At 43.5% G+C, this 23,561-nt stretch overlaps 1 protein-coding gene and 1 long non-coding RNA gene across 2 annotated transcripts in view; one reads left to right on the plus strand and one right to left on the minus strand.

Moving 5' to 3' along the window:
- SYT12 (synaptotagmin 12) overlaps positions 1–15,710 on the plus strand; it is a 52,477-nt gene extending 36,767 nt beyond the window's left edge. Inside the window, exons 6-9 of the mRNA XM_083417935.1 lie at positions 6,187–6,402; positions 6,697–6,817; positions 7,887–8,020; positions 10,185–15,710. Coding sequence (XP_083274061.1) covers positions 6,187–6,402; positions 6,697–6,817; positions 7,887–8,020; positions 10,185–10,358 — 645 coding nt within the window. The 3' untranslated portion in view covers positions 10,359–15,710. The remainder of the gene's footprint in view (positions 1–6,186; positions 6,403–6,696; positions 6,818–7,886; positions 8,021–10,184) is intronic.
- On the minus strand, positions 7,960–10,178 carry LOC310666781. Its single transcript, XR_014506032.1, has 2 exons — positions 9,550–10,178; positions 7,960–9,377 (listed from the first exon to the last, which is right to left on the minus strand). It is a non-coding gene; the product is annotated as an uncharacterized lncRNA (long non-coding RNA).
- Positions 15,711–23,561: the final 7,851 nt, after the last annotated feature.

Below are 23,561 nucleotides of genomic sequence, written 5' to 3' on the forward strand. Positions count from 1 at the left end.
GATTGGATTAATTATTTTGTTTTCCGCCTCCTTCCTTCCCTTCTCTCTTGCTGTCCCCTTTCCCTGGAACTCATTGCATCAGGCTGTCTGTACCTCTCCCTCTGTTTTAGCATGTGGAAAACCATGAAAACTTATTCTGAGCTGATATCATCAGAACTCTGCATACTCTTTTGCTTGAAACCTTTCTCTATTCCTAATTGACTGGGGGGCGGGGGCAGAGTTTGCATGTTATAAGGTGTTTTGTTTGTTTTTTGTTTATCTGTGGTATTTTGTTGCTTGTTTTTTAGCAGGTGGGAGGAGAATTGGTTAGGTTTTAAGCCTGCAGCAGAATTTGTGCTTTTTAATACAAATATGATGGCAATATTGATGACTGAAACACCCATAAGTGAAGTGACTCTGCTTCTAAAAGCTAACAATAGCTAGCTTCTCTGTGGCAATGGCTGGCTCCACAAATGTGTTGCAATCCTTTCCCAAGCAGCAGGTTTGCCTAGAAAGATGACTAGTAATGTACTACCGAGCAAGGTGAAGAATCAAATAAGATCTAGAAAGGATGGAGAATGAGGGCAACCTGATGTGCAAATCCTGGTCCTTCGGGTGTTCTTAAGGTTGAGAAAAAGCACCAGGGAGGGCAAAATGTCACGAGTGTGCAGGAACAATGGCATCTGAGGAAAATTGAAGGCAAATACAGGAAATTGGTGACTGCTTTGCCATTCCCAAGGTTTGAAGAGGCTGTAGGTGAGCACCTGTTTTGCATGGATGGGCACATGCTTCATCTAGGAAGCTTTGAAGGTTCTTCATCGAATCATGACATCTTTTCCCTGCTTCTGACATTTATGATTGTACACTAAATGTGGGATGAAAATGCAGCATGGAAAGTAGGGTGACCCAAGAAGTAGGAGACAAGACAGCACACCCATATCTTTATTAGTTATTAAAGAGAGTTTGGGCAGCATATTTAAGAGCAGCATGGAATATTTTTATTTTGCAGTACATAAGGATGAAATACAGGGACTTCCAAGGAACAGGATGGTGGAGAGTGGTCACAATAGCCTGAGGGCAGGGTTCAGCTAACTAGCCCTACTCACGGAAGCCCATGCAATGACTTCCACTAGTGCAACAGGCCCTTTCCCCTCTCTTCTCCCTGCCCACCCCCAAATTAGCTCTGGTGGCGGGTCAAGTGAGCCCTCAGAACAGACCCTGGAAGGGAAGAAAGCAGTGTAGGTTCCATATCTGGCACTGGTGGAGCAATGGCCACATATTTGTAGACCAGACTTCCTGCACTTGGTGCCCTCCAATTTTTTTGAACTGCTGTCCCCATCATCTTTGACCGTTGGCCATGCTGGCTGGGTCTGATGAGGGGCCATAGTCCAACAACACCTGGAGGGAGGTGAACTTGGGGATGCTGGTGTCGATTAGAAGAAGATTTTGTCCTTGATTGCTTCCAAATCACAAGGCTTGGAGCATGGCAGTACAAAAGGGGTCGCTGTTTCTAGCATGCATTCTTGTCACGCTGGTGGCCCTACTGTAGAAAATAGCTGCAGAAAATGTCTTTCCCCCCTGTAGATTTTTGACTGAAATTGCAGCTCTTGCTTCAGTGAGGTGGAAGCTGATGCAATGAGCAGCCCAGCATTGATAAGTTCATCAGTGGGGGGTGGGAGAAAATGGGGGAAGGGGTAGGTGGGTGGTTGGGAAGGAAGGAAGATTCTCTTATGAATGGACATTGTTTACAGTATTTCCTTTCAAATACCAAAGCGTCTGCCTCTTTGACTTTGTGCTGCATGGTTGATCATTTATTTAGCAAACCTCCCACGCACCCTCAGAATGGGAGACAGAAGCGGGCGAGGAGGAGGAGGAGGGGTTCACTTTGTAAATTTACATTCTCAGAGGCGGGGGGGGGGGGAAATCTTCTAATTTGTATCTGAAATCTTCCCTCAGTATGATGTGTCTCCTTTGTTAATTGCAGTGTGAAGTGAGGATTAGGAGTTAAATGTTCTTTTCCTACTGGTGATCAAAATACAAGCCCGAGGGGGCGGCGGGTGGGTGGGTGTGATTTGCTCAGCGTCCAGTGCTTGGTCCTGATTCTGATTAAAGCACTTACTTTGCAGCATTTAATTCCCATCTTCCCTCCCTTGAGCTGATCTTCACAACTCCTCTCTGAGAGACAGTAATTGGCCCTAGACCACCCAGCCGACTTCATGCCTGAGCACAGATTTGAATCCACAGCCTTAGTCTTGACACTCTGAGCTTTATTCCATGCTGGCTCTGAGCCAGGGTTAAGCACCAGAGCAGAAAAACTAATAACAAAGGGTGCCTTTAGGCATGTGCATAGTCCCTTACCAAATTATGTGAGGGGGTGGTGCTATCCCAGATGAAAAATGGGCTCGGCTGTCAAGTGACCTTGAGCTATGTTGCTTCCCCAGGCCTGTTAATATATGCAGTGGTTAAGTCTTAACACTAGTGGAATGCAAATAGGCATCATTTGCTTGTTAGGTTTAATCTGTCACATTTATGTCCCTGTCTTTCCCTTCTCTGCAGCAGTTGGAAAGGGGTGATTCAAATAGGGGAAATGATGCAGGGGGAAAGGGGTTAACCCCCTTCCCTAGAGCTGTGGACACAATCCAAGTCAGCCTCTCCCCATAGCTTTTTCTTTAAGCAAAGGAAAAGAAGTGAGGGATCTGATAACAGATCTCTCTCTCTCTCACACACACACAAATATTTTTCTTACTTTATTTTAAAATGCATATATCCTGTCTTTCCTTTTTTGAAGCAAAACGATATTCAAGGCAGCTGACAGTATTTAAACACAAAATACCTATTAATACAAACTGAAGCACAAGAAGCAGCCAACCAGCAACTAATTAATCAATTAGGCAGTGGCAGTAAACAAAAACCAAAAGCCATAAGAAAGAAAAGAGAGCAGTCAGGAAGGGGGATCCCTTTAAACTCAAGAGGATTTTGAATGCCCTTGGGAACAGCACAGCCTTTTTCCTGGAAGGCTGACAGATGGGGTGGAATAGCTTTCCCCTGGGAGGGAGTTCCAACTCTCAGTGCAAATATGGAGGAGGCACTGTTCTGAATGTGTGAAGCAGTGGGGATGTCTGTGTTCCTGCCCTTTGTCCTTCATCCACATAGCTACTAATCAGTTCATCTGGCACAGCTCTTCTCACACTGGCCAAGCTCCCAGAGATTGTAAGTGGCGCCCACAGAAACTCCCCTTAGGCAGAAACATTGAAGATGGAAGGTAGCTCTTGTTCCTGGCCAGCCTAGAGAGAGGCTTCTGCTTCTCCTTGCACCTTCCTTCCTCTGTCCTAAGACACATGAAAACATGATGTGGTCATTTCCCAGAAAAATGTGCTTCTAGGGCAAGCTCCATCACCACCACCCTTAAGCCATCTCAAAGCTTCCATGTCTTTCCCCAGGCATGCAGATTATCCTTTCATTGCTCGTTTCCTGTTCTCTGCTCATGTGCACTAAAAAGTCATTTGGGATGCAGCCTGGAAAAAGAAAGTCCAAGAGCCCCAAATAAATCCCTGGGTGAGATGAAATCCAGAGATCCTGTCTTTATGTATCTTAAAACGGCTGGCTCACACAAGCAAGTGCTGCCTGCCTTTTTATGCAGATGCTATTCTCTTTGGGGGCACGATTGTGTGGAGAAACTTGCATGAGCTGGCTGCTTGGGATGGGGGTGGGGAGAGGGCAACAGCCATTTTCATTTCCGCAAGACCACAAAACGTGCCGCCTCTTTGTGTAAGCAGCAAATGCCTTCTTACTGCTTTGTCTCTTGAGTCTGAAGTCATGTAGAGAAGTAAGGGCTATCGGTTACTACAAACAGGGTGCAAGATTTCTTTATAGGAAGGTTTTCCACAGGGTCCTCCTCTCCCTGTATGCACCAAGCCTTTAAAGGATTGCTGGGGATTGTAATTTTGTTGGGGGGGGCGCAAACTGCCCATAATACTTTGAGGAAAATAATTGTGCTTCAAATGTATTTTAAAGGTCTCGGGTGTACACAGCAGTATCGTTTTTGTTTGGCTTGTTCTGTTTCCAACTAATCATAACTCTTTTGGTGGCAATTCATACTAGGAAAATCTGGCATTGCCCACAGAGAACTCTCCCTTTCTGTATAATGTCCTTCAACCCCAAATGGCAGGTTTCAAGTGGAAACAGGAAGTGAGGGCTGTGTTACTTTTATCCACTATCTAAGGCATTCCCCCCCTGCCCCCCACCATTTTGGGACAGTATAACCAGCATCTTGTGAGGGGGAGAGGGTCAGATCATGGAGAGGCACTCAGAACATGAGAAAACCTGACCCATTCCAATTTTGCATTGGATGTCTTCAAGTTGCAAGGCCCCCGTGAGAAAGGGGGCAAGGCTCCTGCACTCTTAATGGTTGCGTTGAAGAGGGGATTTCTGCATGAAGAAGGTGCCATCTTCCCATCTCCTGACTTTGCCACCTCCAGGAACGACGACGACAGGGTTTAGCTGGGGAGGCCCAGCTGGATGGGCAGGGTACAAATTATAAATTATTATTAGCTTTTCATGGGCTCTGAACAGAGGTTTGCGGTTTGTTTGAGGAGAAACAAAATGTGTGCCTCAGTTCAGACAGTAAAGCCAAACCTTGCTGTTTGTTGCTCCCAGGGTAGCAGCTAAGAGCGAAGTGGGGACTTTAAAGCAGCAGGGACCAGCTGTCTGTTTATTCACATTTAAACCACACAAACATGGCCAATGTGGCTGAGAGGTTTGAGGCCATCCCTCTGAAGTAAGTTAACCCAGCCAGCATCTCCTGGCCAGTGTCTACGTTATGACAATGTATGTCCGCCTGCATGTAATGATTGGCTGTGCCTTAGGGAGCCATTCTGGGCACAAGATTCCGTATTTCAGAAACTGTATTATTGCTTAAGCAGCTAAATCATGAATCGTGCAGTGCAAATGCTCTGGAAAGTGGGCACAAGGAAAATGCTCTAATCAGCAAAGTGCACGAAACACATTACTCAGAGAGGAATCACCGACAGAAACCAATGTTATGGATTTTGCACATGGAGCGAGCCGGCTGCTTGGGAGTTCCCTTCTACCTGAGTGTGTGGAAGGTGTCCCTGAGAGAACAAGACAGCAGTGGTGCTCAGATGGCAGCAGCAGGTGATATGTATAAAAGGAGACCTGACAGCATGGAACCTGAAGAAGATCAATACGTAGTTGGAAAGTCATCAGTGCAGATCAAGAGCATGTGGGACATCCCAAGAGGCAGAAACAGAGGAAGTGTATCCTAGGCAAATAGTTGAAGGGCACAGGTCCTTAGGTAGCACAGATTGACACTGGCACCCAAATAACTTCTTGTTTGTCTTCTCAGATAAGTTACATTAATGCCTGTATTTCTAGAACAGAGCTGGGGGAAAGATCCAAATCTTGCAACTAGAATAAATTAAGCACATTTGCACATAGAGACTATGTGGTATAGTGGTTAGAGGAGACCCAAGGGAAACCTGAGTTTAAATATCTGCTGAACCATAAATCTCACTGCATTTGCAAAGGTCCAAGTCGTGAGGTTATTGTGAGGATAAAATGAGGACGGAAGTGGAAGAAAAAGAAAACAGTTGCTTTTATTTTGTACATTCATTCTGCTTCACCTAGATGTGGAGTGGAGTGGAAATCCTATTCAGCTACCCTCTCGCTTTAGAAATTTCACTGCCATAAAGGTGAAAAATGAGGGGGAAGGGAAAAGAAAACTGAAAAACTTGATTGTTGATTCTGCACCAGTTACCAAATCCATCCATTTGTGATATTATGATATATGTGTGGTGTTTGAATGTGTCGTTCCAGTGTCCCTTTCCATTTGCTGGGCTTTGAAACTGCGAATCTTCAGAGATGCTGATCTGTTGAAAGTGTGTTAGGCTGTGTACACACTTCTCGGCACTATAGTTTACCCCCCATGGAGTTACAATTCCCAGCAGTTCTTAACAGTATTCTTGGAGGGAAAGAATGTGCTTTGAATATCCTTTGAAGGTATAGTGTGTGCACAGCCTCTGTGTTTCCAGGAGCAGAAGTTTTCTCAAGAATGTATTTTGCTGGCCTTCTGTCAACTGATATCCCTGTGCCATTCCCGTCTGCACATATAGCAGCTTCCTATGTTCCTGTGTTTTTTCCTCACCTGGCATTTCAACCCTCTCCTGTGCTTCCTTTTTATCTGTGCAGATCCAAAGGACTGCCTACTCAGTCTTCTTTGATGAGAGGTTTTCAATCCCCTTGGACCCTTCTGCACTCGAAGAAAACAGCTTGAGGTTTTCCATCTTTGGCATAGATGAAGACGAAAGGAACATCAGCACTGGAGTCGCTGAGCTGAAGTTGTCAGACTTGGATCTCTCCATCAGGCCCTTCAATGCATGGCTTTATCTACAGGACATGAACAAGGTAGCTTATTGTAGCAGGGCAGAGGGCAGTAGGGTTCTGGAGAATGGGTGGGGCAAGGATATGGGGCAAGGATATTCAGCCCCTTCGGATAGCGGTGCCCTTGGCAACCATCGAAATTGACTGAATTGGCCCTCAAATGTTGAGGGCATTTGCCCTCAAATGCTACCTTTTTATATAGCTCAGTTGCTTTCTAATGTTCCCCACTGCCTTGAGCTAGAGTAGTAATCTCTACCATTCATTTTGTTATAAGGCCATTTAATGAGCAGTCACCTGTCTCCTTCTTATTCCCTGCAGGCAACTGATTCAGTGGGTGAAATTCTGCTTTCTCTTAGCTATCTCCCAACGGCAGAGCGGTTGACAGTAGTTGTGGTTAAGGCCAAGAATCTTGTGTGGACCAATGGGAAAACGACTGCAGGTCAGTAAACAGTTTTGCAAAGCTCCTCCGCCCTGCCCTGCAGCTGTGACTGGATAGAGTGTGAAGATGTTGCCTTACTCCACAGTGGGTAAATTAGTCGTGCCTGTGATCACAATTTTTATTGTGAAAATAGTGTGGGGAGAAATGGTTAGCCTACCCTGTGGTCACAGTCCCAATTGTTCCTTACAATTGGGCCAATTGAAAGAAACGTAGAGAGAGAGAGAGACACAAATGCATTCATTATGCATTGTCTCCCCCATGGCATTTAGTTTGGACCTCAGTGTCTTCTTTAGTGCTCTCCTAGAGACTGCTGTCAAGCTCTGGGCATTCCTTGTTCTTAGTGGTTAGTTGTTAGGAGGAGATGAGCTGGGAATCAAATCTGTCTTGGTGCCAATCTGCGATTCTAGAGGGCCTGCCCTATAGTTTCAGCTGCATGTGGTGAGGTTATGCCACTCAGAGGGGAAAGTAAGGCACCTTAAGGTGCACAGACTCAGACATACTCACCTTTAAGCTGGCTTCATCATAGCATCCAGGGCAGACCCACTGAAAACAAATTTCATCTAATATTTTAAAACTTCTGAGTTGCCTCAGCAGGGTAGTAATCAACTGTTCCACAATGTCTCCCTCTTAGGCATCCTATTTGGGCTTCTTGAATAACCATCAGCAGAAGCTGAATATCTGTAGGGGGTGATTCTCTTTGAAGAGCCTCAGAAGTGATCAATTAGCTTCCAGTTTTAATTAAGTGGATTTCTCTTGGTTATCAAAAGTGAAGAGCACATGACCAGTCCTTCTAACTTGTATGTTTTTCCTGTGGATATTACCTTGCTCTCCAAAATGTTGTGAGTGGATTATAGCCCTTTAAAACTAAACTAAGCTAAACAAAAGTTAAGTCTCATATATGAAGGTCTTGCCTGTACAAACACCTGCTGTTAAATAATATAGCGGTGCGTTTTACTAAAAGTAGCACCAGCTTCAGATACTACATCTTTTCAGAGGTTAAGTCTGCATACAAGAAACAATTTCCCCCGGGGACCCAGTAAAAACCATCCTCTTCTTGCCATCCTATCAGATCCTTTTGTCAAAGTGTACTTGCTGCAAGACGGGAGAAAGATCAGTAAGAAGAAGACTGCGACAAAGAGAGATGACACAAACCCAGTGTTTAATGAAGCCATGATTTTTTCAGTGCCAGCAATTGTTCTACAGGTAAGAGCCTCCAGGTTCACAGGGACGATTACAGCACCATCCATTGAGCTACTGCATTGCTAAGAGCACAGTCTGTAGCGTCAGGCATACAGTTCACACCAAGAGCACCCAGGGGAAACTTACCCTCTCCTACCAGTTCATAGGATCAGCCTGCCCAGGTATGAAATACACCAAAAAATGTTAAAGGGCTCATAAAATTCAGTCCAACTATTCCTTGGTTAACCCTAGAATCTTACTGTGAAGGTCTGCCTACTGGAAAAGGCTAGAAGCAATTTCATCTCAAGCCCAGTTCACAAGTCATTTTGGTGTGTGACAGCTGTGCCCATAATGACTCCATCTGCTTTGTCTCATGCCGGTCCACTTGTGTGCACACATGTCACTGGTCGAATCCAGATTTTTTGCCAGCCATTAAAAGTGGATGGACAAAGAAGGTGCTTCTTCACACAACATGTAGTTACACTGTGGAATTCCTTCCCACAATATGATGGCCACCCGCTCCAATGGCTATGCTCCACTTATAAATAAAGCAAACTTTTGAAGTCTCCAGGGCACTCTCATCCAAAAGAACCTAAACCTGGCAGTTTTGCTCCTGGAACCTCTCACCACTCACAGTCATAGGAATCCTCTGTGAATAGCAGGCATGGTGGGGGAGAGGGCAATTCCAACTGGGCCCATAGCTGGGGCAAAGGGTTAAAGCTCCTTCCCTTCACAATCCATGCTCCTGAAAATACAAACCTGCTTCAAATGGTACCATTCACAAATGTTAATGACAAAGCCTTAGGTGATGCAGATACTCCTAGGAAAACAGTACAGAGAGAGATTCTCTTCATCGTCAACTTATGTTAGCTCTGTTCATCTTAGAAGCTCACCCAAGTGATGAAGGGCTGGCTGTGGCTGAGGACATCCTAATTAAACGGGATATAAACTGGCATGCCCAGGGCAAGAGCCTTCTTCAAGGGTTAGACATTGCCCTTTTGCCAACACTGGTGATCTGAATGGTGAGGGTTAATTTGTTTGTTTAGTCCAGAGGAAACAAACCAAACATGTATTGGTGATGGAGAAATCTCTTAACTAAGCATGTCATGTATTGTCCTGCATTTTCTTTGTTCTTGTTAACATGCTATGTTGTCTTTTACTGGGCAGCAAAGGTGGCCTTCAGATTAACCCAGACAAAATCATTAGTAGACAACAGTATCCAGCTAAGTCATAATAAGAACGTAGCACTCATTTCTTCCTCACTGCGGCTGACACCTATAATTTTAATGAATCTTTCTCCGTTCAGAAGCTTTTCTTGATTGGTGATAGATTCCGCCCACAAGGTTTTTGGCATTCAAGGCAGAGACTTTCAAATTAAACCCTGGGAAAGAAAAACCAGTACGGGAGATGTAAACACAATCATTGCATCACCTGCAAGGCCGAATATATAATTTCATTTGCTTTTCAGTCATTCAGAAGCTTCGGTGCTGGGAGCTAATATAACATATCTAACGAAATCATCTTCAAAGGAGACAAGAAAAAGGATGGGTTACCATAACGACCAAGCAAAGGCCGACTGCTGTGGCTTCTCCTGTCCCTTCTTGAGGATGATGCTAATTCATGGGGGTTAGGGCAAAGGTTCTCGAAGTTGTACTAATATGTAAGGGAAAGAGAAGTAATGTTTCATTGCACATAAATTTTACAGGTGCCTGAAAGGCCCTTGGGGCTTACTTGTCAAACAGGAAAGAAACTAGCTGTTGCTGATGGCTAGTGAAATGTTGCATTCCTTAATAACTCATAGTGGAGGGCTACGAGGCTAAGCATTCCCATATGGTGGTTCTGATATTGGAAGGAGCATTTTGGAGTCCTCCTAAGTGACGCTGCACCAAAAATCAAGGTGTTGTCTTTCCCCCTCAAGTTTTTCAGGCCCAGCATACTTCCAGCCCCTGGGTTGATTTTGAGATCCAGTTGGGCAATTCTGCATTGTTGCCAGATCTCATTGTGCTGCATTGTTACTTTTCTGAATGGAATGAGGGCATGAATTCAGAATGTGAATTCTATATATAATCAGTAGTGGAAAATTAAGAGTGCTTTTCAAGGGTACCTACAGCCACTCCTCAAACTACATCTGATGGTGGTAAAAATTGGGTCAATGGAATTTTGCTAATATCCGCTTGTGTCCTTGCAGGAACTGTCTCTTCGGGTGACTGTCGCAGAGTGTTGCGAAGACGGGAGAGCTGAAAACATTGGCCATGTTGTCATAGGCCCAGCTGCAGGTGGGATGGGCATCACGCATTGGAACCAGATGTTGGCCACCTTGAGGAAGCCTGTGTCCATGTGGCACCCACTTCGGCGAAGCTAAGGCATGCTTGCACCTTGCTGTGAATAATCCAACTTGGTGCCTAAACTTTATCAGTAGGCAGATACTGTTGGCAAATGGAGTTCATTATAGCTAGGAACAAAAACTTATTTTTTCTCCAAATATTCTTCACAAAATGGAGTTGCAGCAACAGGAAAGGGGGGAAAAATGTTCAGTTGCCAAATGGAACCACACAAGCCTTGGAAAAGCTTCAGACAACTGAAACCCGTAAGAGAGGAAGCCATTCAAGTACAAGGGACTGCCCTGAAGTAGCTTGCTGACAAATAGGGTGGCCTTTTGCCTCCATCACTCTAAAATCACCAGCTTGGAGAACCAGTCATTTAGTAAATTTGTGTTTTTTTACTAGGAATTAAGAGTCCCATGTGGCTTTCCTCCAGCCCCGAGGGTCAAGGGGGAAAGCTTTGTGTACATATGTGTGTGTGTGTGTGTGTATATCTATATCTATATCCATTTGACTCCACTTAGATCTTAAATGCATCTACTTGGAGGTTAGAGCCACTGAATTTAATAGATCTTGCTTTGAAATAGGCATGATTGAGATCACAGTTTTATATTTGTCACATTTTTTGGCAGGAAAATCCCGTTCGATTCAGAGAAACTGAACTGAAATTACTTCCAGCGTAAATGAGCTTAAGATCATAACTTCATGGAACCATCGTCAAATGCATCTCCATCCATGGTTCCAATTCTAGAAGAGTAGTCATGTTTGCCTATTGCTACAAAGAGCAGCAGGAGACCAACTATTGTAGCCTATTACAGGAATAGGGAACCTGTGGCCCTCCAGAAATCATTGGGACTCCAACTCCCAGCAGCCCCACCAGCATGGTCCACGATCATAGGTGACGGGAATTGCAGTCCAGCAACATTTGGAGGGCTCCAGGTTCCCTGTCCCTAGCTTCTTTTGTCAGATGCCTAAAGCAAACCTACTTCTTGCACCTCATGCTACCATAAATTAGACCTCAGAGTAACATAGGCTACACTGGTTTGTTTGTTTGTTGCCCTGGTGGCATCATTCATTCAAACTTGTCTGTTGCTTGTTACAGAATAGATCTCCAAGCAACTTACAATAGGCTTGGTAGCATTAACCACAAAGTGTCCAGCATGGTCAGAGATGACCATCAAAGCATGATCTAGACTACCATGTAATGCTGTTTAATCCTGATGTCCCCCCCACCCCCCAGTGATAGCAGCAGCATCACTTAGATGCTTTCTCACCAGAGCAGCTGTTCCAATGCCGTTTTGAGCACATGGATCACATGTCAATCCAAGCGGTCCATAGATAACAGGCCCTTTGCTTGCCATTCAGGGGGATGCAGGGTTGCTGGGAAAGGGAAAAATCAAGAAAAAAACAAAACCGTTTTGTTTTTAATGACAAAGTATCATGAAAACCGGTCATTGAGCTGGCTTAAAGTAAGCGAATATGTGATTTAAGTAAAATTTTGAGGAAAGGAATATCAGTAAAATGGGTACCCTAACACTACTCCATTCTCCCAAGCCATTCTGCCACCCAATTTAAAGGCACGTGGCTTTGTATCTAGAGCTCTTTCGCTGTTGAAGAACTTGCTGCTTGGCTTAGCTATACACACTTCATAAAGCAAAATGGAAAGCACAAGCGCTAATGATCTGAAAAGCATTAGAGGCCACTCAAGCTTTAACTCTTTTTCTTTCTTTTTTTAAGCAATTGTCTGAGGATGTCAAGCCTGCTCAACTTTAACCATGAAAGAGCAGAAATGCTGATATTAAAAGGGTAACTTTATGTTGAACATAAGCCCATTTGACATTTGGAGTTTATCAAGAAAGCACTTTCCTTTTCTGCCTCCTGAACCTTGGCAAACTCCATCAAGAGTGAACATTTATCACTTTGCTAAGGCCTGAGCAATTCTGTTGTTAATAAGTTTTACATAGATTGGAAGGGAGATTATTCTCCACCCCATTTGATAAAGCTAGACAGCTGCTTAATTTGCCTTCTGTGCAACCAAATACCACAGTAGGGCTGGCTTTAGCAACTGGACAGAACCATAAAAAAGAGAGACATCTGGATTCATTGAGCTCAGGTGTCCCAAGGACTCTTAAGAAAAGTGTGAAAAGTTCCTTTCAAGTGGAAGCTTTGCTATGTGCCAAGGAGAACTGTGATGTTAGGAAGGTAGTCCTATATCCTTATGAATCCCATGATGCTTTGCTTATTAAAATGATGACATCGTCAGAATGAAACAATCAGAAATCAATTAAGAAAGCTGCAGAAATGATCAAGCATGAGCATCACAACAGTTGAAAGCAATAGCAGATTAAAACCAAATGCAACTGATGTTTGAAAGAATCTTAAGAAAATAAATAGGCCATCCCAGAATTTAAAAATGCCCTTGCCTCTTTAATCCTAACTTAATTATGTCTATCCCTGAAAAATATTCAAGCTTGGAATTGCTGGGAAAAGAGAAGAGAGAATTTTAAGGTGACCCTCCATAATTACCTCTCTTAATGCCCTTATTGCATAAATTTTGCTACGGAAATTATAACCAGCTGATCTCAAAGATTAGGGTGGCATTTGAAATATGATATCAAGGTACATTGGAAGGATAAACAGGAAGGCACCAATTTCAAGGAGGAAGGGAGGAATCCCTGGTTGCCCCAGGGGGGGAAAGGTTTTTTTTAAAAAAATGGGGTCTAATGATTTGAACAGGTTTCTTTCTCAGGGACACTTCAACAAATTTCCAAACTGGAATTCAGATTAGGTGCCAGGGGATGTACATATGGTCTAATTCATGTGGGGGCAGGGGGTAGGTCAAAACCAGCATGTTGAAATGCATTTATTCATCTTTAACATTTTTCTCCTGCCATCCTGGCCCTGGGCCTCCATGGCAGCTTACAATAGTTGTGCTTGTGAAACACAGAGATGCTGTGTGGTTGGTAGAGACCTGGTGTAATGTGCTCCTGGCAACCCCTGACTCTCAGAAAGTAGACTGCAAAGCTTGAGCAGTCGCTAAAGGTGTCCCCCTTTGCATCTTCCATTTCCAATAACCAACCCTTGAGATGACAAAGGGAAACCTGAACAGGACAAAAATGAAGACATCCTTCTTGCAAGGAGAAGCAGTGGCAAAGCACTCCTGGCCATCTCCAACCATTAAGCAATTGGCTGAAGAGCACCCCAAGGTGTCAGCAGTGAAGAACAGGTGATCCTGCTCATTCTAGCTCCAGGCCACACTACCTGCGCTGTCCATTATCATCTTGAACTTGTATAGGTTTGGCCTGCCTCACCCAGTCCCTCTACCATGGCCAGACGATGTATTTCAAGACTTGGATAGGATGAAATTCCAATTTATCTGCCATCAGCATAATACGATCATGCTGGCCATAAACCACAAACTTGTCTTTCCTGTGACTTTTCTCTGACGATACACTTCTTGTAGGGTACATTTACTTTTGGGATAAATAAAGACTGGTCTTTCTTTAAAAGCTGCTCACACTGCAGGACTGAGAGAGATACTGCTATGATGATTGTAATTACATTTGTACCTCAAATGTTTGATATTCTCACCTGTTCCCTCCTACCCATCCTTCAATTCTAGGAGAGTGGCAGACTTTTGGGAAGGGGTGGGGATTGTCGGTGATTTTGTAATGTAAAGTGTATCATCACACCATTCCTGTATTATGTGCATCATTTCTGCTGTGTCAAAGCAGCAGCTGTGCTCGTGTAACGTATTTTCGTAAGCTTTGTACATAATCTTTTCCCCACTGCACATGCACATTGTTGACAGCACCTTATGCATTTGACTCCTCCTGCCCAACTGCAGTTACCAAGGCTCTAGCTTTCATGTGAGGGAGGAATTCTTTTCTTGTTCTCAAAGCCCAGATAGTGCACACAGCTGGTTCTGATTCTCTTGCCAAGGTGTACAGAATCTAACCAGACACTTTGGTAGTCATGGCTGGGGTTACTCTTGAAAACATTTCTGAATTGGCTGCCTAACATAGGCAGCCATGTTCAAAGCCAGCGTAGGGCACTGCCAAAATACAGTTCTGTAACGTTAAACTCTGGATTTAATGATCTTCTGCAAGTGGGTATTTCCTCCCCCCTTCACTTGGTGGTAATGGGTGCAATTTTAATACAGTGGTATCTCGGGTTACATACGCTTCAGGTTACATACGCTTCAGGTTACAGACTCTGCTAACCCAGAAATAGTACCTCGGGTTAAGAACTTTGCTTCAGGGTGAGAACAGAAATTGTGGCGTGGCGGCAGCAGGAGGCCCCATTAGCTAAAGTAGTGCTTCAGGTTAAGAACGGACCTCCAGAACGAATTAAGTTCTTAACCCGAGGTACCACTGTATGTGCTAAGTCAACACTACAGCTATTGAGGGTTGAGTAGAGACTCTGGATGTCTGCCTCATAGTCCTGCTCTGACAGCACTGCTACTCAGATATTCTTCTGGACAGACACCCTAGGATAAGACGTGCATGTATGTTTTTGACTGTAAAAATGGCTACATGGGATATTTCTTACGTTCAATAACCTCTCATTTTCTTTGGCAATTTTAAATGATACACACACATGAGAAAAGATGCTAAAGTTACAAAAGGAGCTTCAGCATCTTTTTCAGGTGTATTTTCAAGGCAACTCCCTTCCCTTTTTTGTATCTTTGATCTTTTGCAAAGAGCTGTGATCAGGCGGGTTCCTGTCCTCAGGTCAACAACAACAAATTAAATCCTGAGAAGGGTGTGCCTGGGAGGGGGGGAATGTCCCATTAAAGTAATACGTATTTCCGTTGATCCAAAGATGTACTTTACACACAATTTAAGCTACATATTGTTGTAGCAATAGGATCTCACAAAGACAATATTAGTGTAGTGCTACAGTAATATGCACTGAATAGCACCAAATATCTACTACACACTTAACACTATCTCCATTTCAACACACGAGAAAGGGTGCTGCGCAGCTGAAGCTGCCTGCCCTACCTGTTTATTCTGCATATCCCACTTCCAAAAGAGGCAAGCCTTCCCATAAGAGCATCTAGTCTCGGGCTGTGGGCACTGCTGTAAAAAACAACAACAAATGCGCCAGGTGCATAATCACTCCAACTGACTTATTGGGAGCACAAACAAAAATAGTGCTTCTAACATCACAGATGGCACCCAAACCAGACTAGAACATTAGGTGTGCATTGCAGAACCGTTTAGTTTTTCTGGATCATAGTGTGTGGAAAAACAAGCTGCTGTGGACATACACTCGAAGCATTCTGTTGTCACTTTCAAGGCTATCATCTGCTGTACAATGCGTCAGAGCAAAAACCCAGTTGTTCATACTGGGGCATATTTGAAAAGCAAATAAATAATTTGAGGTAATTTGGCAGCTTGACTTTTTTTCCCCACCTCCCTGCAAAGGAATGGATCCAAATCAGTGTCTATGAGTGCATACTTTCTAATGTCTGAACCCATGGCATACTGCTTCAGTATATCTAGATATCTTGCTGCTGCTGGGATTTACTCATGGTTCCTTAGTCCTCAATTGTATCTGATATTTTTGTCACACAAATGGCCTCACTACAAAATGATAGCGCCGTTTCTAGAAGACTAACATTGTTAAATCTCTTGAGGACAAAACAAGCAGAATTATGGTATCCTAAAGACTAACCAATGTCTCCTCAAATGAGTCTCTTGGCAACAGCATATTGTTTTCCGTTGCAAGTGATAAGGCAGGCTGCTTATACCAAAAAACTCATACTGCAGTAATTGTGTGTTAGTCCTTAAGATGTCACAGAGCTCTTTGCTGCAATTGCAAAACAAACACACTAACATTTGAACATGGTCTAATGTGAGCTGGTGGGACATCGCCATGGAAACATGGGAAATTGAAAAGGTAATTGAACCGACTCTTGTGCAAAGTGCCCAGGGAATGGCTCCTATCAGTACTGTGCCTCAAATGTGGGAAGGTACTGACAGCTCAAAGATTATCTCAAGGATTAGCTTTGGCAATGTGGATAATGAATCTCTTGGGTTATGGATGTTAAGCATTGCCTGATTCGTTTTCTGATTCAAGATACAATCAGTCTTTCATTAAAACAGAAAACACCAATTTCACTACTAAGGGCATTGGTCCCATGAAAGAGATGACTGCTGTAAGCAGCAACCTGCAACATCACTGTATGGACATCACTGAGAGAGTCTAGCCTGAGTCTGCTCTGTGCTGGGGAGTTTTGATATGGGAGAGCGTTCAGTCATGCAACCTTATCACCTGTGCTCTGAATAGGTCATATTCTAAAAGGGTTGTGTCATTCTTATTCTCATTGTGCAAAATGGCTCTAAACCTGTGCATGAAGTGCATATGATTCCATTGACTCAACGCAGACAAATGAAATTCAACCAGTAGCTCAGGTTAATGCTTAGGAAGAAAATATGAGCTAGATTCAATATACCACTACTGAAGTTTTAAAAGTATACTTGCGATCCATTTTGTTCACTGCATCACAGCCTTTCCCAAAATTGGGTTCCCAAATTGTCTGACTACATTACCATCAGCCTCGGCCAACATGGCCTGATGATGATGGATTTAAATTTCTATACCACCCTTCATCCGAAGGTCGTGGGGTGATTCACAACATAAAAATACAAAATGAGAACACAAAATACGTAATAAAAAACAAACAAACCAATAACTTCCCTCTCACATGTAACACATTGCAGTAATCCAACCAAGAGATTACCAGAGCATAGATGACAAGTTAGGATATCCCTTGCCTGCATAGGAGCACAGCTGGGCTACTGCCACCGAGGCCATGTGAGCCTCAGGTGACAGCAAAAGATCTAAGAGTATGTCCAAGCTATGTACTCGCTCCTTCAAAGTGTAACCCCCCCCCCAAAAAAGCAGGCCACCTAGAGAACTGCCCACTAACAGTGCCTCAATCTTACCTGGATTGAGCTTCAGTTTGTTGGCTGCCGTCATCTACAATGAGATCATGGATGAGGGACATCATGCATCCACCTGGCATTCAGCAACAGCAGCTGCAGACTTGAGGACTGGCTGATAGGACAACCACAATTCCCCGGGTTGGAGTAGGCACTGGTACATGGCACAGTCACTATTTATATGAAAACCAAAAAAAGTTAAAAGCACACAAGTTAGAAAGCAGTTTAAACAACGTAAAACATTTTCACACAATTCGGACAAGGTCATCCCCAGAGAAAATGATGTCCTGGGGGTGGCCCCTGTCCTTGCCTCTCTCGAAGCTGCTCCTTCCAAAGGGGCAACCCCCACCCCCGGTCAGCCTGATGTAGCCTCCACTCCCCTGGTAGATTGACTCTCAATCTGTCAGTCGGTGGGGTGGGGCAGGCTTCACTCTGCCAGCCACAGGTGCAAAAAGACCAACTTCCTCAAGAGGAAGAGGCATTCCAGCAGCTGTGGAGGTCCAGGTGAATAGCCTACCTTCACTGATGGTCTCCAGCTGCTGCTCCCACCTCTAAGAGCAAAGCATCAGTTCTCCAGTGGTCAGGGATGATGGGGATTGTAGTACACCACTACCTGGGGGGCTCACAGTTAGGAAAGGCTGGTCTCCCAGACAACCCTAGAATGGGTAGGAACAGAAACAGGACACTGCCTTACCAGGTCTGTCCATTTCTCCCATCTAATCCAGTATTGCCTGTTCGCACCAGTAGGAGCTCACCAGGATCTCAGGCTGATATATTTCACATCACTTGCTGCCTGGTTCTCTTTTAATTTGTCAGGGCTGGAGCTGGGATCTTCTGTATGCAAATAAAAGTGCACTATCACTGACCTATGATCCCGCTCCAATATTAGTAGCGGTTCTCCACCCCAATATTTTTCTCTCTATTACAGCCTCATAAATGATACAAAGGGCTTGGGGGGAGGAAGCAAAGGATGCTGAAGAAAATATATATTATCAGATGAGCAGTGATCCAATCCTACGCATGTTTACTTAGCAGTTGGTCCCTCCACACCCGTTGCATGATTAGGATTGCACCAGTAGCCCAATTCATTCCCACCTCCCTCACATACCGCCACACAGAGGCTCTTACCTTGCCCCTCATTCTTTTTACCTTCTCCCATCTTATTAAAAAGCTGTACCAGGCCAAGGCCCATCTAGTCCAGTATCCTGTTCTCACAGTGGCCAAGCCTGATTATGAGTTAGCAACATCTGTGGATATCATTTGCACCGTTTAGTTAAGGCAAGAATTGCCTTTCCTTGGCGCTGTTAGTCATCGTGACATCCCTGCAGCTGGTGTTGTCATAACTTGCTTTCTGAGCCACCCACTTGTCACTTTGAAGAGCTCCCTCTGGTGACCACCACCCACCCACACCCGATTCTGAGCTGCCATGGCGTGGTATTTCAGGGTCCAGCCCACTCAGTCACTCCATGAATGTAACATGACATTTCCTCCGTTTCATTCGCTCTCTTTGAACAGATGGCCATGAATAATAAGGGATGTTTTCTGAGAGCTGTTGTCAGTTGTGGATGGGGGCTCCCTCGCCTTTGTATGGAAAAAATAAGAATGGATTTGTTGAGTCAGCTGTTCTTATTTCAATGGTCTCCAAAAGAACAAAACAAAACTCAATGCATCCTTCAGTTGCCAGGGTGCAATTAGCCTCGAGATAGGGGAGAAAATTGGTTCCACTTACATGCTAATGTGAGACTACCTAATCTCCCCACCTCACCCCACCAAAATACAAAACATGAATCAACATTTTATTTATTATTCATTTATATCCCACTTTTCCTTCAAGGAGCTCAAGGTCACGCACACTGTTCTTCCCCTTCCTCATCTTATCCAACAGGTAGGTTAGGCTGAGAGACTGCGACTGGCCCAAGGTCACCCAGTGAGCTTCATGACTGAGGGGATACAGCAATCCTTCAAAATGTGCACTTCTCTGAATCTTGCAGTGGAAGCCTCCAACCAAAAACTATATATTAGGGGAAAGTTTGCATTCAATATATAGATGAGTGAAAATAAGATACAAAAGTGCATTATATGCGGTAATGTTGCTTGCAAAACGTGTATTAGGAGAATGCAGACAGATTCTCATGGCGATTATTATTATTATTATTATTGCATTGCAAACTGATTCAGAAATGTGGCAAACTGAATTTGAGGTTAGAAAAACAAGAAACATTTAGTCTCACATTCAGACAGGAGTTCTCCGATGGCATGGAATCTGGAAAAAAACATGGTCTTACCAATGTCAGTTTTGCACTGTAGTCCGCAGAATGGTTCCTCCAAAGCAATCACCGAGAGAGTGATCTGCCCCAGTAAGTGACCCAAGGGTTGCCATCTTCATTATCACCAGGGCAGACAGTATAATAGGTCATAAAAACTGCGCTTATGCCACAACTTGCATGTTAAACGAGATGAATTTGTGCCCGTCTTTTTCACTGTAAACATTTTGAACACAAATTGGTTCTTCAAAACATGAGAAGAATCTGTTGGCCATGTCTTATTGTGATTAAACATAAGAAGCTGCACTTTAATGGACTGTGTATCTTAAGGCAGATTTGGATTATTATTTACAAGAGGAGCCACAGAACATAACAGTTTGCCACGGTCAACAGCATGGAGCCCACAGGAATCAGTGTGCGCAAGAGAGTAACCCCCATCGTGAAAGTCCTTAGCAATTCGCAATGTGTGAGAGACTGTTTGCACTGGCTCAGCCTCTCCTACACTGAACAGGCCCCTTCAACCTGCCCACATTTTATTGGAAGCCATTGATTGGACATCCTCCTTCCCTGACATTCTGAACAGAGGAGAGGTACAAAGAGCTTATCTGTATGATACCATGACAATGGTTGATGTAGTTGCCCTTTCCCATTGATGGGAAGACTGATAGAGGGCATGCCCACATTTTTGTGGTCCTCTCTTTTTTTTTAGCTGTTTTAGATTTGGCAGCCATTTTGTGTTAGGACATACCCCCATAGCAGCCATTTTGTGCCTGGCACCCACAACACTGCCTCAAAATTCCACTCGTGTTCACGAGACCAAAAAAAGGTTGCAACCTCTACTTTGCATTTCCCCCTTTTGGGTAAAAATTCTAGAAGAACATACATTTAGGAAGTAGAACTCCAATGACACAACTTTTGAAATGGGACAACTTGCCGTTGTTGTACTCTGCCCCGAGGAATACGTTTTGTCAAAATGTGTGAGGCGGCCTTCTTGATCCAGGAAATTCTACTTTGGGCAGCCATCTGATGTTTGCCTCTCTTTTTGATTCTTAATAAATTCTGTACTAAGGAGACCCAAATTCTCCAACAAGCAAACAGTTTTTATGCCCAGAAGGAATTATGCAAATTGATTCACTATACGCTAAAGTGCTTATTTTGCATAAATGTTCTGCATGCTTTACAGCTCAGTCCTAAACATATTCACTCAGAAATAAGTCCCACTGGTTTCATTTGGACTTCTTTGCTAATAAGAATGTTTAGGATTGCAAATTTTGATACATATTTTTAAAATATACAGATTTATTTTACAAAGAGTGATGCACTAGGTGATCTGAGGATTGCAACCTTCATCATAATCAGGATTTATAAATATTATTCACCATATTCTGTACCAATACAAATTGTCCTGGCAGGAGGAGGGGTACATAAAAGTAATAAGCAATGGGAAGGTGTATAGTTAGGGGAAAGGAGCCAGAGAATAAAGGACATGTAACCATGTAGGGTAGAGAGACATCATCTCTTGAATGCTTCCATAGAACTGCATGGTTTCAATAGGAAACTTGGTGAACCAGTCAGACCAGTTCCTTTGTTAAGGTAATGGCCTTGGCCAGCCTCATCTTAAACAATTAGCTCCATCCTATGTTCTGCTTGTGTATATGTGCAAATAAAAACATATCACCTAAAGACATGTTTTGTCACATCATAAAACTTAAAATAGGCTACTACTATGTGCATTTGCTTGGGAGTAAGTCTGTTCCATTTAATGGACTTTCCAAGTAAACACGGCTGGCACCAGTCTGTACACCATGAAACTAAAAATTGACCTTTTCAGGCCCAGGTTCTACTCATTTGGTCAAATCTTTTACCTAGGTTATGTACAAAGCCGCATGTCAGCAATGATGCAGGCAGGCCAAGCCCAGTATCTGTCCCCCGAGTGCGAAGGCTGCTCAGCCATTATCAATTACTCATTTGAGGATTGTTGACTTGCAGGAAATTTCCAGGGACGGCATGTTTCTAGTATTAGCTGCTATGAATGTGTATCTCCCTAAGTGCCAGCAAGTAAGATGTGAACGGGTTATTTTGTTTATTTGTTTGTTTGCTTGCTTGGTGTTGTTTTGTCTGCTCAAAGATTCTGGGGAGAACGTCAAGCAATTGTGTGGGTGGATTTAGTACATTTACTTGGAAGCAGGCGACGCTTTGGAAGTTGGATGATTTATTTAATGGCTGTAGCATTGAAAGCTTGGGATAAATTGAAACAAAGTGAGCACAAATGATCAATTTGTCATTGATTAGTGATAATGTCCAAGCAATACTTGGCAAAGAGTACTTAGAGGCTGTCTTTTTCCATTCTGGTTCAGCCTGCTTGCTTCGAATGCACACCTTCATTAAAGATTCAAAAATTATTTTAATATTTAAACTTTTTTTCCCCCCATGAAGAAGCCTATATTATTTTGGCTTTATCATTAATATACCCAGAAAGGGGGAAATAGTAAATATTTTTGGAGGGATGATGCTTGCAGCTCCTTTTCAATTAAATCATGGAGGTGACTTCATGAAGGTGACTTCTAGCCACATTTTCACCTCATTTTGAGGAACTGACGTGCAAGGTTCAGACTACATGTGACATTCAGTGCTTATGCACTGAAGGGTTGTGCAGTCCCTAGTCTGGTTTTATAGAGCTATAAGAAGGAAGAGTGCAGCATGGGCTTCAAATTGCAGAGGAACTGTACAGACACATATGTCACTTGGTCACAGTTGTCCTCATTATGGAGAGATGTAGTGACTCTCTATTTAAATTATAGAAATTATTTCTAAATTTACATATTTCCATATAAATTTACACAGAGGAGTTTCATACATATCTGTGCCTCCTTTTTAGGGATTAGGTATTTCTTCTTTTTTAGCAATGCATAAGTGGCCACTCTGCCCAACCACTCCACGCCTGGTATGGCAGGCTAGTAAGCAAAAATCTGTTCTCATTTATCTAAACTAGGAGCTAAACTAGGAGCACCACTGAATTGGCTTATATATGCATATTCACATTAATTGGTGACTCACCTCTTTGAATGAGTTATCACAGATCAAGAGATCACCATGGAAATAATTATGATATGCCCTTATGCCCATTCAGAGGCAAAACTTTGTGGTTCAGACCACTTGTGCTTATTTGTCTGCAACACCTAGATGTGGCGGCCAGTTCACAGTCTCTACATATGGACTGACTCTTAGTTCAAAGTTTAAGCATTTTATATATTAGTTGTGCATGCTAAAGGCAGAAACCCTTTTGCTAAAGCAATAAAGACTATTAGCCATGTGGTTACATTGCAACAGAGCATTAACGCTACAGAATTTGGGAGGGATTCATTTTGCAAGGCTACTCTTGTGACTATTATTTAGCTCTGAAATGGTGGCTTGCTGTTAATGGTTTCCACAGCAGCAGCTGCTAAACAGCTCCTGTAGTTTGTATGAACATGGAGTTCAGCAAGGCTGATAGTACAGCTTGCTGACTGATGCTTTCCCTGTGTGGTTTCAAGAAGGTGGTTAGGATGCAAAGTCACAACTGATGGGAAAGCTACGGAGTTATTATTGACTCAGTAGTGGGTTTCCCCCAAAACTGGTTCAAATATCACTTTTCCTGGCACTCGCACAACTGCCCTATTCCCATGAGCAGAGGAATGCACTTGTGAAACACCACAGATCAGCTTTTATGAGCACTGCAAATGCTCCTGAACCAGGCAAGTAGTCCATTTAATCCAGCATTCTGTTCTCACAGTGGCCACCCAGATGCCTGTGTGAAACCCTTCAGCAGGAACAGAGCACACAAGCACTTTCCCCTCCTGTGGTTTCCAGCAATTGGTTTTCATGAGCAATTAGCCTCGAGCTGTGGCTAATAGCCATTGATAGCCCTATTCTCCATGAATCCATCCAATCCTTTTTTAAACCCATCCAAGTTGGTGACCATCCCTGCCTCCTGGGGGAACAAGTTCCATAGTTTAACTTTGCATTGCACGGAAAAGTACTTTCTTCA

The sequence above is a fragment of the Podarcis tiliguerta genome (assembly GCF_965153285.1).
Source record: "Podarcis tiliguerta genome assembly, chromosome: 1".
NCBI classification, from domain to species: Eukaryota; Metazoa; Chordata; class Lepidosauria; order Squamata; family Lacertidae; genus Podarcis; species Podarcis tiliguerta.